Here is a 15628-nt window from a genome sequence, read left to right as displayed (position 1 = left end):
TGGACATGGCCACACTTTTAGACCCGAGGTTCCGTACAACCTACATTGATGCAAGCAAACTGGAAGTTGTCAAAAAAAGAGCGGTGTCTGAGATCTCTGCTCTCTGCAACTCTACCACAGAGGAAGCTGGTCCTCAGCTGTTCAAGAGAACACCCCACCAAAAAAGAAAATGACTCTGGGTGCCTTCTTTAAAAACAGTGCACCATCCACCACGCCACACCCACAATCTGAGAAAACAAAAATTGAGACTGAGCTTGCAACGTATTTCCTTATTCCAGACATAGAGCCAGACACAGATCCTCTTGAATGGTGGAAGCTGCATCAGCCCAACTTTCCAAGGCTAAGCTTACTGGCTAAAAATATCTTTCTATTCCAGCCACTAGTGCCCCCTCAGAGAGGGTATTTAGTGTGGGTGGGTGAATAGTTACCTGCAACCGGGCCTGCCTTAAGCCAGAGGTTGTGGACAGGCTCATCTTTCTTGCAAAAAATGTTTAGAATGAGCATGCACAATGTTTCAGAGATCTAACAAGCACGTGTTTTGTTGTTATAGATAAAAGTTTACATTTGTTCATTCTTTGAGCAGGCTATATGTCTGCCACAGGCATGTTTCATTTTTTATATTCACACTATACTGAGAAGAGTTTATTTTTTTTAATTGTAATGTTATATGTTACAACATTTGTAATTATCTGATTTCTTGAACAGAAAATTTAAGCTACTGTGAAGCTGTTGCACTTTTGTTTAAACCTGGGTTAAAGCTTGAAATTGTTGAATGACAGAGCCTCATTTACTTTTTGTTTTGGGATTCTACGCATTTTAACTCTTGAGGACAATCATAGCAATAAAGTTGCACTTTTGACACTATATCTGATGTCTGCAGCCATTTTTTAAGTGCATTGGGAAAAAAAAATCGAAAATCGAATCGAAACTCGAATTTTTCTTTAAAAATCGAAGATTTTTTTAGGCAAAATCGCCAAGCCCTAATGTGTATATATACTGTGTATATATAATGTATATATATACGTATATATGTATATGTAATATATATATATATAATTTTTTTTTTAAGAAAAAAAATACCCATTTGTGATTAGCTGACACTCCACGATCCTAAGGCAAGCAATCACAAATAAGGTTAAAAAGCAGTACTTCTTCACTGAGTGCTCAGTTTCCAACCAGGGTTTGCAGACCTTGATTCAAAGGTTAAAGAAAACGATTTCTTTCCCTGCAATTAACTAATGTCCATTCCAGGATTCCTACTTTGTTCTTGATGTTTGCTGAGATAGGCTCCAGCTTTCCCTCGACCATGGATGGACGGATAGGTTTCCTTTCCTTAATGTGCAAATCATCTGAGATGTGAACATTGTAGGGAGTAATCCTGGAACCTTAAAAATATGATGTAGCAGAGCTAAACACATCCTAAAGGTTTATAGGTGTTTCTCAGAAAGACTCCCCAGTGCACTTACACACCCCTGACTGTACTGGCATTACTATTGTCAGAAAATTAACACATTTTGGATTATTTTATTTATAACGTGCAGTATAATTGTGTGGAGAATCTCTATTTTTATGGTATACAGTAATGTAAGAACCTGCTGCATGCTTAGTAGTATTACCTCAGTTATTTGCAACAACCCATTTAGGATAACTACGTGTTAAAAGCCCTTTTTATAAATAAAAATAATCATGGACTGGGCTGACTGGCGAGTCAGATGAGTCCTATTAAGAGAAACAAACACCAGTAACCCAAAAAGTTTTACTATTCAAAATAATTCCTGTAGCTGTAATATTTTTGTTGTTGCATTCACCCAGCCACAGGGGATGCATAAACCAGTGTGTTTCTTTGTGCTGGTCCCAAGCCCGGATACATGGAGAGGGTTATGTCAGGAAGGGCATCCGATGTAAAATCAATATGCGGACAACAATACAAATTTCCATACCGGATCGGTCGAGCCCCGGGTTAACAATGACCGCCACCAATACTGTTAGTCAACAGGGTGCTGGCGGAAATTGGGCTACTGTTGGCCGAAGAAGACGACGAGGGAGATGTGTCCGGAGGCAGGAGGAAAGGAGGAAGGTAAAGAGAGTGGAACTGAGGGTAGGAACTTTGAATGTTGACAGTGTGACTGGTAAGGGGAGAGAGTTAGCCATATAATGGACAGAAGGAACGTTGATATATTGTGCTTGCAAGAGACTAAATGGAAGGGGAGTAAGGCCATGTTTATCGGAGGTGGATTCATATTGTTCTATCTTGGTATGGATGGGAAGAGAAATGGAGTAGGGGTTATTCTGAAGGAACAGTATGTCAAGACTGCAATGTTGAGTTTAGGGAGAAGGTGACACAGACACTGGATGGTAGTGAAGAATTACCAGACAGTTGGGAAATTGCAGAAGATGTAGTAAGGGTGACAGCAAGAAGGGTGCTTGGCATGACATCTGGACATAGGAAAGAAGAAAAGGTAACCTGGTGGTGGAATCAGGAACTGCAGGAGAGTATACAGATGAAGAGGATGGCAAAGAAGAAGTGGGATAGTCGGAGAGATGCAGAAAGTAGACGAGTACAAGAAGATAAGGCACAAGGTGAAGAGAGAGTTGGCAAAGGCTAAAGAAAAGGTGTATGAGCGGTTGGACACTAAGGAGGGAGAAAAAGACCTGTACCGATTGGCTAGACAGAGGGACCGAGCTGGGAAAGATGTGCAGCAGGTCAGGGTAATAAAGGATAAAGATGGAAATGTACCCTCAAGCGAGGAGAGTGTGTTGAGCAGATGGAAAGAGTACTTTGAGAGGGTTATGAATGAAGAGAAAGAGAGAGAAGAGGTTGGATGATGTGGAGATAGTGAATCAGGAAATGCAACGGATTACTAAGGAGGAAGTAAGGGCAGCTATGAAGAGGATGAAGAATGGAAAAGCTGTTGGTCCAGATGACATACTTGTGGAAGCATGGAGGTGTTTAGGAGAGATGGCAGTGGAGTTTTTAACCAGATTGTTTAATGGAATCTTGGAAAGTGAGAGGATGCCTGAGGAGTGGAGAAGAAGTGTATTGGTGCCGATATTTAAGAATAAGGGGGATGTGCAGGACTGCAGTAACTACAGGGGGATAAAATTGATGAGCCACAGTATGAAGTTATGGGAAAGAGTAGTGGTAGCTAGGTTAAGAAGTGAGGTGATGATTATTGAGCAACACTATGCCAAGAAAGAGCACCACACATGCAATGTTTGCTCTGAGAATGTTGATGGAGAAGTTTAAAGAAGGCCGGAAGGAGTTGCATTTCATCTTTATGGACCTAGAGAAAACATATGACAGGGTGCTACGAGAGGAGTTGTGGTATTGTATGAGGAAGTCGGGAGTGGCAGAGAAGTATGTAAGAGTTGTACAGGATATGTATGAGGGAAGTGTGACTGTGGCGAGGTCTGCAATAGGAGTGACGGATGCATTCAAGGTGGAGGTGGGATTACATCAGGGATCGGCTTTGAGCCCTTTCTTATTTGCAATGGTGATGGACAGGTTGAATGACGAGATTAGACAGGAGTCCCCGTGGACTATGATGTTTGGTGATGACATTGTGATCTGTAGCGATAGTAGGGAGCAGGTTGAGGAGACCCTGGAGGGATGGAGATATGTTCTAGTGAGGAGAGCAATGAAGGTCAGTAGGAACAAGACAGAATACATGTGTGTAAATGAGAGGGAGGTCAGTGGAATGGTGAGGATGCAGGGAGAAGAGTTGGTGAAGGTGGATGAGTTTAAATACTTGGGATCAACAGTACAGAGTAATGGGGATTGTTGAAGAGAGGTGAAAAAGAGAGTGCAGGCAGGGTGGAATGGGTGGAGAAGAGTGTCAGGGGTGATTTGTGACAGACGGATATCAGCAAGAGTGAAAGAGAAGGTCTACAGGATGGTAGTGAGACCAGCTATGTTATATGGGTTGGAGACGGTGGCTCTGACTGCTGGGTATATTGGGAGAAGGATGGTAAGGATAGAGCTGCCAGGGAAGAGAAAAAGAGGAAGGCCTAAGGGAAGGTTTATGGATGTGGTGAGAGAGGACATGCAGGTGATGGATGTAACAGCACAAGATGCAGAGGACAGAAAGATATGGAATAAGATGATCCACCGTGGCAACCCCTAATGGGAGCAGCCGAAAGAAGAAGAAGAAAATAAGATTCACAAAGTTTTCTATGCCACTCAAATTGAAACATTTTTTTGATTTGCAACCTGTTCAGTTCAGTTTATTTTTATATAGTGAGTGCAGGTTCAGAGGGCTATAGTAGGTAAAATACAATTATAGAGTTTACACATGACTAATTACATAAAGAGTCAGATTTGTGTAAAGCACACATCAGTATCTAACTTGACTTCTTAATCTTTAACAAAGCCAGACTCAGGATTGTAGCCTATCATATTTGGGAACAAAAATTAGACACGATTGGCCAAGTCTGAATAGGTCTGGCAGGTGTTTCACAGAGGAGACCACTAAATTAATAATAATAATAAACCGGTGGTGATCTATATGATGCTCTTTCTAATCTGTTGTATAATACTACTGGGCGACATTATGAATGATAGCACTTGAGTGTCTGTGCACCCTGACTGAGTGGCATCCCGACCAGGATTAATTTGCCCTAGTTGTTTTTGGGAAGGAGTCGGGGAAGTTTGGAGGATCCCTGTATACATTTTTTCTTTTACTGCAACAAGTGGTAACTTGGATAACAATTTTAGCACATCTTCTTAGAACACTTGGAGTTGGGCAGTTTTGCTTTGACCGATCGATTCATACTAATGCCTAAATCAAACCTCTTTCAAATCATACACTGATAGCTTGTTCTCCCTTGCGCACTCCTGCTGATACTTTAGTGTTGTATCTACTCCGTTGCATTTTTACTGAGGACAAGCAGCGCCTCCAAACCGCTACAAACTGGGAACATGCACATGGCTAGCTTAAGCTTATTTTATTGCTCTATCAGCATTCAGCTTTATACCCTTTGTGATCACTAAGAGTTTTGTACCAAGGTCAACTCTAAAAGCAGGCTATATACTTAAGAATGGTTTTGCTTTTCATTTAACAAATTTATTCTATGAAAGGCATTTATATCAGAAATGTAAACATTTAGACTACTAAGATTAATAACTGACATATGCTGAAATGCAGTAAAGCATTCATAGTGTGATATTTTATAAATAAATTGTTGAATTTATTTAAATAATTTAGACTTAATTATAAATGTTAAGATCTCTATCTTTAAAAATTTTGAACACTTAGTGTTCAAATATTGCAGCTCACTTTACTTTCATGGAGACGGTTTCTATGTTGCAATTTGTTATTGGAGAAGCAGGAAGAGAAAAAAGAGAAGGGTGGAAGCCCAGTGACTGAAGACCATTACAATCCAGCATATCAGCAAACCCGCAACATGAGGGAATTTTTGATGCATAGTGGAATTTATTTTCTTCATTTAACGATTGTGGAAAAACAGCATTATATAAAAAAAAAAAAAGCCAACACGTACAGTATATGTAGTAGGAATTAGGAACACTGTAACGGGATACACACATACACATGCAAAACACAGGAAAAGGTCAAAGTAATAACTCGCCCTGTATAGAACTCGATCAGTATTTATTCAGTACAACTCGCTAGGACTGTCAGTGCCAAAGTCAATCACAGTGGTCCAACTTGGCACATGTAATTAAATCCAACTCCGTGTTTGAAAATCACAGTTAAGCTTTTTGTATATGTAATTTTGCTTAAGTGCATTCTGCTTGTGAAGATGGTGCAAAAACATTGAAAGAATATAGAGAGGCTTGATCTGCTGCACCTGGTCAAATATTCTGTACTGAATGGTGTAATTCTTCTATTCCAGGATGATTCCCCATACACACTACCAAACTGATTCAATTGGGGTTTCATCAACACCAGGATAGTCTTGAATACCTTCCATCACCTTCCAGTCATCAAATCTAAACATCATTTGACATTTATATGAGGTTTTGGGGCACAGAATGCACAAAGGATTTCCACCTCCTTCATCCCTCAAGTAACGTTTTTCGTTTTTGCCAAACGCTGCACTATTCCATTACACGTAGTTCAAGAATGTTATGACAACATTTTAAGAATAACTGTAGCTGTTCTGAAGACAATATGTTCTTCCTTCCCCTTACTGCATTTTGATATTGTTAAATTCTTAGTTAACAAGCAGAGAATAACTACCTTGTTATTTTTAGATTGACTAGTGCTTCCAATTTGACCATCTGAGAATGTTGTGTGCATAAAAGGGAACTGTTCCTTGTCCATGGTTGTATCCAGCCTTGCATTCAGTGTACTAGGGATAGGCTCTAGTTCTTCGTTACCATAAGTTTGATGTTACATGTATGTTAATTCAGCTTGCCTTAGATAAAATCACGCCTTCTAAAAGGTAAACAGAAATTTTCTTTATTCGTGTTTTATTCCATTTTATATTTGGCATTGTTTGCTTAGTTGATGAATTAAAAAAACTGTAGAATATTTTTGCATAATTATTGCTTGTGAAAGTTTTAAGAAATTTAAGAAGTGTGGTCCTTGTAATGTTGCTTAATAAAGTGGGTCCTTCAGGATTGAAATTATGTTCACTTTTCATTCCCTCCCTCTCCCCCATTCTTTTTGTCTTATTTCAGTTTATTTTTATAATTTTGGATGGAAGGACTATGGAGTGGCCTCTCTCACCACTATTCTTGACATGGTGAAAGTAATGTCTTTTGCAATTCAAGAGGGGAAAATGGCAATTCACTGTCATGCAGGGCTAGGCAGAACAGGTAAGATAACTTCTAATATTGTTTATTGTTGGATCTTGACGTGAACACACTGGACAAACGATATTTGAAAATTTTCTTTTTAGTCTTCAGCCTTAAATATGTTAAAATTTTCAAAAAAGTAAAAACATGAGTACACAAAAGGTTTTGATTGATTGTTAATAGAAGATAATATTTCTAAACAATATCCTAATCAATGTGTTTTCTAATTTTTTTCTTCTTCTCTTTAGGCATGTGTAATTACAGACTTACCAATTTTCTTAATGCCATTTCATCTGCATTTTATACAACATTCTTCAAATATAGCACAATCTAATCAAGAGCATCTTAGCCAGAAAAACACCTTTTTTCTTTGTTTTGTTTTTTTTTTTTGTAAATGTATAAAACATACATTCAGCAAGGAGTGCTATGTTTTTGTTATCACAATAATAATAATAGTAATAATAATACGCCTTGGGAAATCTTGAAGTTTTGCTTGTATATATACATGCTTCTGCCCACTCAGCACCTTCTTGACTTCTTGTTATGGCTTTAAAGGATGCACAGGCATTTTTCTCTCCAGGTCTTAGGATTGAGTTGGAGAGTCTTCCTTGGGGAATATAACCTGGATATGCACTGTATGTACTGTACATGGCTGTTAGTATGGCAAGGCGATTTGATCAGCATCAACAATTTAAACATACCGAAGATTAAGCGGGTTGCAGAGATATTATAGAAATTATTATCTGAAGCAACAGTTGATACTGGACATTAACATTCTAAAATGAAGACACTTTATTGTAAAATGGGTTTTAACATGAAATTAAAAACATTATATGTGCCTTTAGAAATATTTTTGAATTCATTTCTGTGATTTCCCCCATGATTATTGTAATCGTTTGACACATACATCTATCAGCCACAATGTTAAAACCACCTGCCTAATATTGTGTAGGTTCGCCTCATGCAACCAAAAACAGGTATCTGACCCATAGAGACATGGAACTCCACAAGACCTCTGATAGTTTCCTGTAGTACGTTAGCAGTACCAATACGTTAGCAGCAGATCTTTTAAGTCCTCTAAGTTGCGAGCTGAGAGGGGGCCTCCTTGGATTAAAGTTGTTTTTCCAGCACATCCTAGAGATGCTCGATCAGCATGAGATCTATAGAATGTGGAGGCCAAGTTAACAGCTTGAACTCTTTGTCATGTTCCTGACCAACTATTGTATTGTGGTAAGGTGCATTATTCTGCTGAAAGAGGCCACTGCCATTAGGGAATACCATTGCCACGATAGGGTGTACATGGTCTGCAGCAGTCTTTAGATATGTGGTACACATCAAATTAATACATATGAATGCCAGGATTCAAGGTTTCCCAGCAGAACATTGACCAGAGCATCATACGTCCTCTGCAAGCTTCCCTTCTTCTCATAGTGCATCCTGCTGCCATCTCTTCCCCAGGTAAATGACACACACACACACATGCCTGGTTGTCCACATGATGTAAAAGAAAACGTGATTCATTAGACCGGGTCACCTATTTCATTGCTCCACTATCCAGTTCTGACACTCACCTGCCCACTACTAGCGATTTTGGTAGTGGACAGATATTGGCTTGGGCACTCTGACTAGTTTGTATCTACGTGGCCCCATACACAGTAGGCTGTGATTCAATGTGTGTTCTGACACTATTATTATTGTTATTAATAATAATAATACATTTTATTTATATAGCACCTTTCCCATGGTCAAGGGAACCACCCTTCTCTCATGGCCAACATTTTCAGCAGTTTGTGCTACAGTAGCTCTTCTATGAATCAAACCAGAGGAGCCTAGCCTTCACTCCACATTTACATCACTGAGCCTTGGACATCCATGACCCTGTCACTGGTTCTTCATTTGTCCTTCCTTGGACAATTTTTGGCACATACTAATCACTGCATACCTTTCTTGGAAATTCTCTGAATCAGTCACCCTGCCATCACAATTTGACCATTATCAAAGTCGCTTAGATCCTTACGCTTTCCTGGTTTTCCTGCTTCATACATTTCATCTTCAAGAACTGTGTGTTCAATTGCTATCTGATATACCTCCCACCCCCTCTTGATTGGTGCCATTTTAACTAATCCGTGCTATTCATTTAACCCATCAGTGGTTTTAACGCTGTGACAGGTCAGTGTATTTGGAAAAAGAATCTTTTTTTGCTGTTTCTTTAGTTTCATATTATGAAATCAGTCATTTACAATGAGTATCACTTCATTGTTGTTAACTCTTTTTGGATTCTCATCACCATCTCAAGCCATGTTAAACTTTAAGATTAAAGCCATGCTCACCTTTGTATTTCTAACACCACTGATGGGGGGCGAAGGGAACTTTCTCTTTACAGATGCCAGTGACAGGCACCTTCACTTCATTTATCAAAAATGGATAAAGGTGCTTCATCCAGGAATAATGCCAGTGCTGTAGATGCCTGTTCAGTTGGTTGATCTAGTATGAGATAATCAACAGCTTGTCTAGCATATCCCCTGAGACATATTACATTGGGATGTCCTTTTACACTTATTTATATGAGAAGCAAAGATGTGTACTAGAATGATATCTTCTTATTCTTTCGGCTGCTCCCATTAGGGGTTACCACAGCGGATCATCTTTTTCCATTTCTTCCTGTCCTCTGCATCTTGCTCTGTGACACCCAGAACCTTCATGTTCTCTCTTAACACATCCATAAACCTCCTCTTAGGTCTTCCTCTTTTTCTCTTCCCTGGCAGCTCTATCCTTAGCATCCTTCTCCCAATATGCTCCGGATCTCTACTCTGCACATGTTCAAACCAACACAATCTCACCTCTCAGACTTTGTCTCCCAACCGTCCAATTTGAGCTGACCCTCTAATTTACTCGTTCCTAATCCTGTCCATCCTCGTCACACCCAGTGCAAATCTTAGAGCTGGAGGTAGCAGGGTTAAAGATGCTATCTCCTGCTATCTAGAGTGATATAATTCATAATACTGAATAAATCTTGTAAAGGAATATTTAAGAGTCTGTAGACTCATCTGATCTTTTTAACTAATGCTTGAGAATAGTAGCTGTATTAAAAATATATATATATATATATATATATATATATATATATATATATATATATATATATATATATATATATATATATATATACTAATAAAAGGCAAAGCCCTCACTCACTCACTCACTCACTGACTCATCACTAATTCTCCAACTTCCCGTAGGTAGAAGGCTGAAATTTGGCAGGCTTATTCCTTACAGCTTACTTACAAAAGTTGGGCAGGTTTCATTTCGAAATTCTACGCATAAGGGTCATAACTGGAAGCTATTTTTCCCCATATAATGTAATGGAGTCTTGAGTTGGAGATGGCCGCGTGGGGCGGAGTTTCGTGGGACATCATCACGCCTCCTACGTAAGTACGTAGAGAACAAGGAAGAACTCCAGCGATGAGCACAAAACGCCATTTCACAATTGAGAAGGCAGAAAAACATTATGAAGCAAATGATGCATACAAGCATATTCATAAGTACAGCTACTGCGGAAACAAAGCACGCGTGAACCGTAAGTTTATATTAAATTAAGTTCATAGACAGGCTGCCACTAGCGCTTGTAATTTAGTGCCTGCCCATATAAGGCCGTCCATCAGCGCAATCCAATACAAACACTGCCGGTAAATATTCACGTGTGAAGGACTGTGCTTATGCAGAGGAAGATGAGATGGTCAGGGTGGTGTTTGGCACAAACTCATTGAAACTGCGAGAGAAACTTTTAAGTGCCGGGTCTTAGCTGACATTACACGAGATGGCACCAGCACAGCAAGAACACCAAGCAGCTCACGTGAACTGACGCAGTGCACAGACAAAAGCAACAGTTCCAAAGAGTGCTGAACAAAAACCGAATTACACAATTGAGAAGGCAGCAAAAAATATGAAGCGCCTTATACATACAATCATATTCATAAGTGCAGCTACTGCGGAAACAAAGCACACGGTGGAAAAAGTGAATGTCCTGCTAAAGGAAGACAGTGTAAAAAAACCCGTGCATGCAGTTTGTCACATCACAGATAAAAAGGAAGACGAGCTGTTTATTGATGCAGTAAGGAACTAATCGATGAATGAAACCTCTTATCTTTACAACGATTGACAAACACGGAATGTAACTTGAACACATCCTACAAATACGAGCCTGATTGAAAGAAATAATGATAATCAAATCCTTGATGACAGCAACATTCAATAACACTCACAAAACAATTACTGTATATTGACAATCATGTTACGTTATTTTTAAAATGTTCCCTTTTCTTTTCATAACTTCTACTTCTCCACTGCGTACACGGGTATATATATATAATATATATATATATACCCGATCTACAATACATACTTTAGCATAGACAAGCCACACGCTGTGGCTAATTGTAGAGTCTTAAGCCTCTAACGCACATTCGAGGTTCGATTCGAGAGGGGATGTACTGACTATATACGCTACCCGATTCATTTTACCTTCGATCTCCTTGGTTTGGGACGATGAAAAATATTAGGTTAACGCAGAATCATGTTACGTTATTTTTAAAATTTTCCCTTTCTTAGCACAAGCACAGCTGAGAAGCTTCGATGCATGTACTCCATAACGCGCTAAAAATAACGCATTTAATCACACTTTCAATTCCAAGCAAACGGAACTTTTGTCAATGCATGATTTCCTGGTACATCCATTACACTGATGCACACATCACAGCTACAAAAATGTTAGAGTCGGAATAAAGCGCGCTCCTACGACTGATCATTTCGACTACCCGAAAGTAAGCCTTGATAAAAGCATGGTTTTGTGCACACTGAAAAGCAAGCAAAATTAGATGCATTACAGAAAGCGGACTTTGTGGCTCTTACTGGGGATCATTGGACTTCCGTGACCGTTAGTAATTCTAAATACATCTAATTACAAAATGTTCAATGATCACACTGTTTTAGCCTAATGTACAAAATAATTTTGGCTAATGTTACTTAGAGTTTAAAGAGTAAGCTGGTCAAATTACCTTTTATGTTTCTGACTTATTTTTTAAGAAGAAAACTGCACTTTATGTTGAAATTTTGGTTATTATTATTTAAAGACAATACTATTCTGAAAATGTACTTAAAGTACTTAAACTACCACTTTATTTTTAAGTCTGCCCAATTTTAACCAGGGATGATATTTTTGTTTCTGTTTTGAATTCAAATGCAGTTTAAAGCTTTTTTTCAGAAATTAAAACAGCTTCAGTTTACAATATTCATGTCCATATTATTTGATTCTGTCGCCCACTAAAACCGCTTTTAAATAAAAAAAAACATTTGCGATTTGGGGCAAATTTACGTGTGCGATTACATACGATTAATCAAGATTAATTCTTACACAGCCTCTAATTAATTGGATTAATTTTTTAATCGAAGTCCCACCTAATATATATATATGTAGATATATATATGTAGATTTGTATATATATGTGTATATACAGTATATATGTAGATATGTATATGTTGTATATACAGTATGTATATATGTGTGTGTGTATATATACAGTATGTGTATATATGTATATGTATATATATGTATGTGTGTGTGTGTATATATATATATATATATATATATATATATATATATATATATATATATATATACATATATGCCAGCAACACTCATGACAATTACAAAACAATTACATTGTCAATCATATTTACGTTATTATTAAAATGTTTCCTTTTCTTTTACTTCTCCTGCCAATCTTGTAGGTATTTTGCTATATATATATATATATATATATATATATATATATATATATATATATATAAATATAGATATATAAATATAGATATATATAGATATAGATATGACAACAACACTCATATCAATGACAAAACAATTACATTAACAATCATCTTACGTTATTTTTAAAATGTTTGCTTTTCTTTTTCATAACTTCTTTAACACACTACTTCTCCGCTGCGAAGCGTGGGTATTCTGCTAGTATATATATATATATATGGTGTGACAGATGTCCAGGGACCATGCCCCACTGGGACGCCGCAAGAAGGCAAGGGAAGGGCTGGGAGAAGGGCAGTGTCTTCCCTGGAATGGAAGAGGGCAGCCACCCTGGATTATATGGGGGCCACGGACCTAGGGAGCTCAACCCTATGGAGCAACGTGGCCGCTGCCAGGGGACGCCTCGGCAGCTCCGGGACTGGGGTATACAGCACTTCCGCCACACCCGGAAGTGCTGCCAAAAGAGGAGCTGAAATCACTTACAGCACTTCCACCACACCCGGAAGTGCTGCCGGATGTTGATTGGCGAGCACCTGGAGCACTCACTTCACTCAGGGGCTGGAGTTGGGTGGAAGTGAATAGAACTTGGAAGAGAGGAGTGGAGGCGACAGAGAGAGAGAAAGAAAGGAGTCTAAAGGACTTTATTATTAATAGTTGGTGCACTGTTTGTGGTGTTGTTGTTGTTGCACTGTTTGTGTTCACTCACTCACTCACTGACTCATCACTAATTCTCCAACTTCCCATGTAGGTAGAAAGCTGAAATTTGTCAGGCTTATTCCTTACAGCATACTTACAAAAGTTAAGCAGGTTTCATTTCGAAATTCTACACATAACGGTCATGACGGTCGACAACGTCCGCCATGTTGAACTTTCTTATTTATGGCCCCATCTTCACGGAATGTGGTAGGCGGCTTCCCTGCGCTAACCGAAACCGCTGTACTTACTTATTTCTATGGTTTGACGCCACTGTCGGCCGCCATATTGAACTTTCCAACGTCACCAATTTTCAAACTTCACGTGTAGGTAGAAGGCTGACCCCATCTTCACGAAATTTGGTAGGTGGCTTCCCTGCGCTAACTAAAACCGATGTACGTACTTATTTCGATGGTATGACACCACTGTCGGCCGCCATATTTAATTTTTCCGAACGTCACTAATTCTCCAACTTTCCGTGTAGGTAGAAGGCTGAAATTTGGCAGGCCCATTCCTTACAGCTTACTTACAAAAGTTAAGCAGGTTTCATTTTGAAATTCTACGCGTAACGGTCAACAACGTCCGGCATATTGAATTTTCTTATTCATGGCCCAATCTTCACGAAATTTGGTAAGCTGCTTCCCTGCGCTAACCGAAACCAATGGTACATACTTATTTCGGTGGTATGACGCCACTGTCAGCCGCCATATTGAACTTTCCAACGTCACTAATTCTCAAACTTCCCGTGTAGGTAGAAGGCTGAAATTTGGTACTTATTTCGGTGGTATGATGCCACTGTCGGCCGCCGTATTTAACTTTCTAACATCACTAATTCTCCAACTTCCCGTGTAGGCAGAAGGCTGAAATTTGGCAGGCTCATTCCTTACAGCTTACTTAAAAAAAGTTTAGCAGGTTTCATTTCGAAATTCTACGTGTAATGGTCATAACGGTCAACAACGTACGCCATGTTGAACTTTCTTATTTATGGCACCATCTTCTCGAAATTTGGTAGGCTTCCCTGAGCTAACCAAACCAATGTACGCACTTATTTCGGTGGTATGATGCCACTGTCGGCCGTCATATTGAACTTTTCAACAGTCTTTGTTACTTATGGGCCCATCTTCAAGAAATTTGGTACACGGGTTCCCAACGCTAACTGAATCCTACTTGCGTACATATATACGTCCATAGCCTGCAGCTCAGTCGCCGTGTGAAGTGGCGTTGGGTCCCCCATCCCAACGCCTCCCACGTTGTTGGCTGCCTGCCTATATAAGACCGTCCCGTCGCTCCAGTCTCTACATTCCTTCCTTGCTTCGCCACGGGATTCACGTCTCCTTGCTGATAACTACAGCCTTTTTATTTAATCCACGGCTCCTTCGCTGTTTTATTGTTCGTTTATTACAATTATAGTTTTTGTGTAGGTATTTTACACTTACTTTACATTGCTCAGGTACCCATATCCTTTATCATTCCAACCCCCATTACCATGTCTATTGAAATGATCATATTGCACGGCCATATCAGGCTCACTCTTGAAATCCGGAGGAACATTGTGTCTTATGTATTGAATGACTGGGACAGGTTCAAGGTGTGGACTGATGACGGTACAGGAGATAATTATACTACACAGGAGCACTATAAGAGTGAAATGCTTAAGCCCTTCACCTATGGTTCTGCATGTGAGTTGATGGCTGCCACTGAATTGTTCGGTTGTTGCTTTCAAGTGTACCGAAATGGCCAAATATTTTACACCTTTCCACAACCGCCAATGCCTCTTAAACATCTTAGATTCACAGGTGACGATTTCAGTAGTGGACACTTTGATTATGAATGTTTAAACTCTCAAAAGCTGGATGTGATTTTATCAATGAAACCGGTTGTGTACTTACAACGCTTGCAGATGCCAAATGTCACTTCAGCACAACAAATCCTGCAAATACTTTCGTAATTGAAACAAACCATGAAACTCAAACCGATTATTACAGCAGCAATCCAAGCTGTGAGATTTGAGACCAGATTACTGTTCACATGGCCAACTGTATGTTGCATACTTAAGAGTAAACTCAGCGCACAGCTTGGTCATGTTACAACCGGAGAGCCGAACTGACAACATGATATACAAAGAGATCCTTAACAAATGATTATTGGCATATTTTCCCTCAGTTTAAAAAGGTTTAATTTTCTTCTTAATAAAAAGTTTAATGCAGTTCTTCGCCACATGTGGCTGGTATTTTGCTAGTATATATATATATATATATATATATATATATATATATATATATATATATATATATATATAAAAGGCAAAGCACTCACTTACTAACTGACTAACTCACTCATCACTAATTCTCCAACTT

General features: G+C 39.0%; 2 protein-coding genes across 5 annotated transcripts in view; both read left to right on the top strand.

Annotated features, from left to right (window-relative positions):
- LOC120540305 (tripartite motif-containing protein 54-like) overlaps positions 1-15628 on the top strand; it is a 192794-nt gene that overhangs the window by 77699 nt on the left and 99467 nt on the right. The window lies entirely within an intron of this gene.
- Positions 1-15628, top strand: part of ptpdc1a (protein tyrosine phosphatase domain containing 1a) — a 140647-nt gene that overhangs the window by 77854 nt on the left and 47165 nt on the right. For all 4 annotated transcript variants that reach the window (XM_039770946.1, XM_039770945.1, XM_039770948.1 and 1 more), the window contains one exon: positions 6644-6781. In XM_039770946.1, coding sequence (XP_039626880.1) covers positions 6644-6781 — 138 coding nt within the window. The remainder of the gene's footprint in view (positions 1-6643; positions 6782-15628) is intronic.

Source organism: Polypterus senegalus, chromosome 12, assembly GCF_016835505.1.
Source record: "Polypterus senegalus isolate Bchr_013 chromosome 12, ASM1683550v1, whole genome shotgun sequence".
In the NCBI taxonomy this organism is placed as follows: Eukaryota; Metazoa; Chordata; class Cladistia; order Polypteriformes; family Polypteridae; genus Polypterus; species Polypterus senegalus.
Note: the sequence above shows the minus strand (reverse complement) of the source record. Positions and strands in the feature narration are given on the sequence as shown.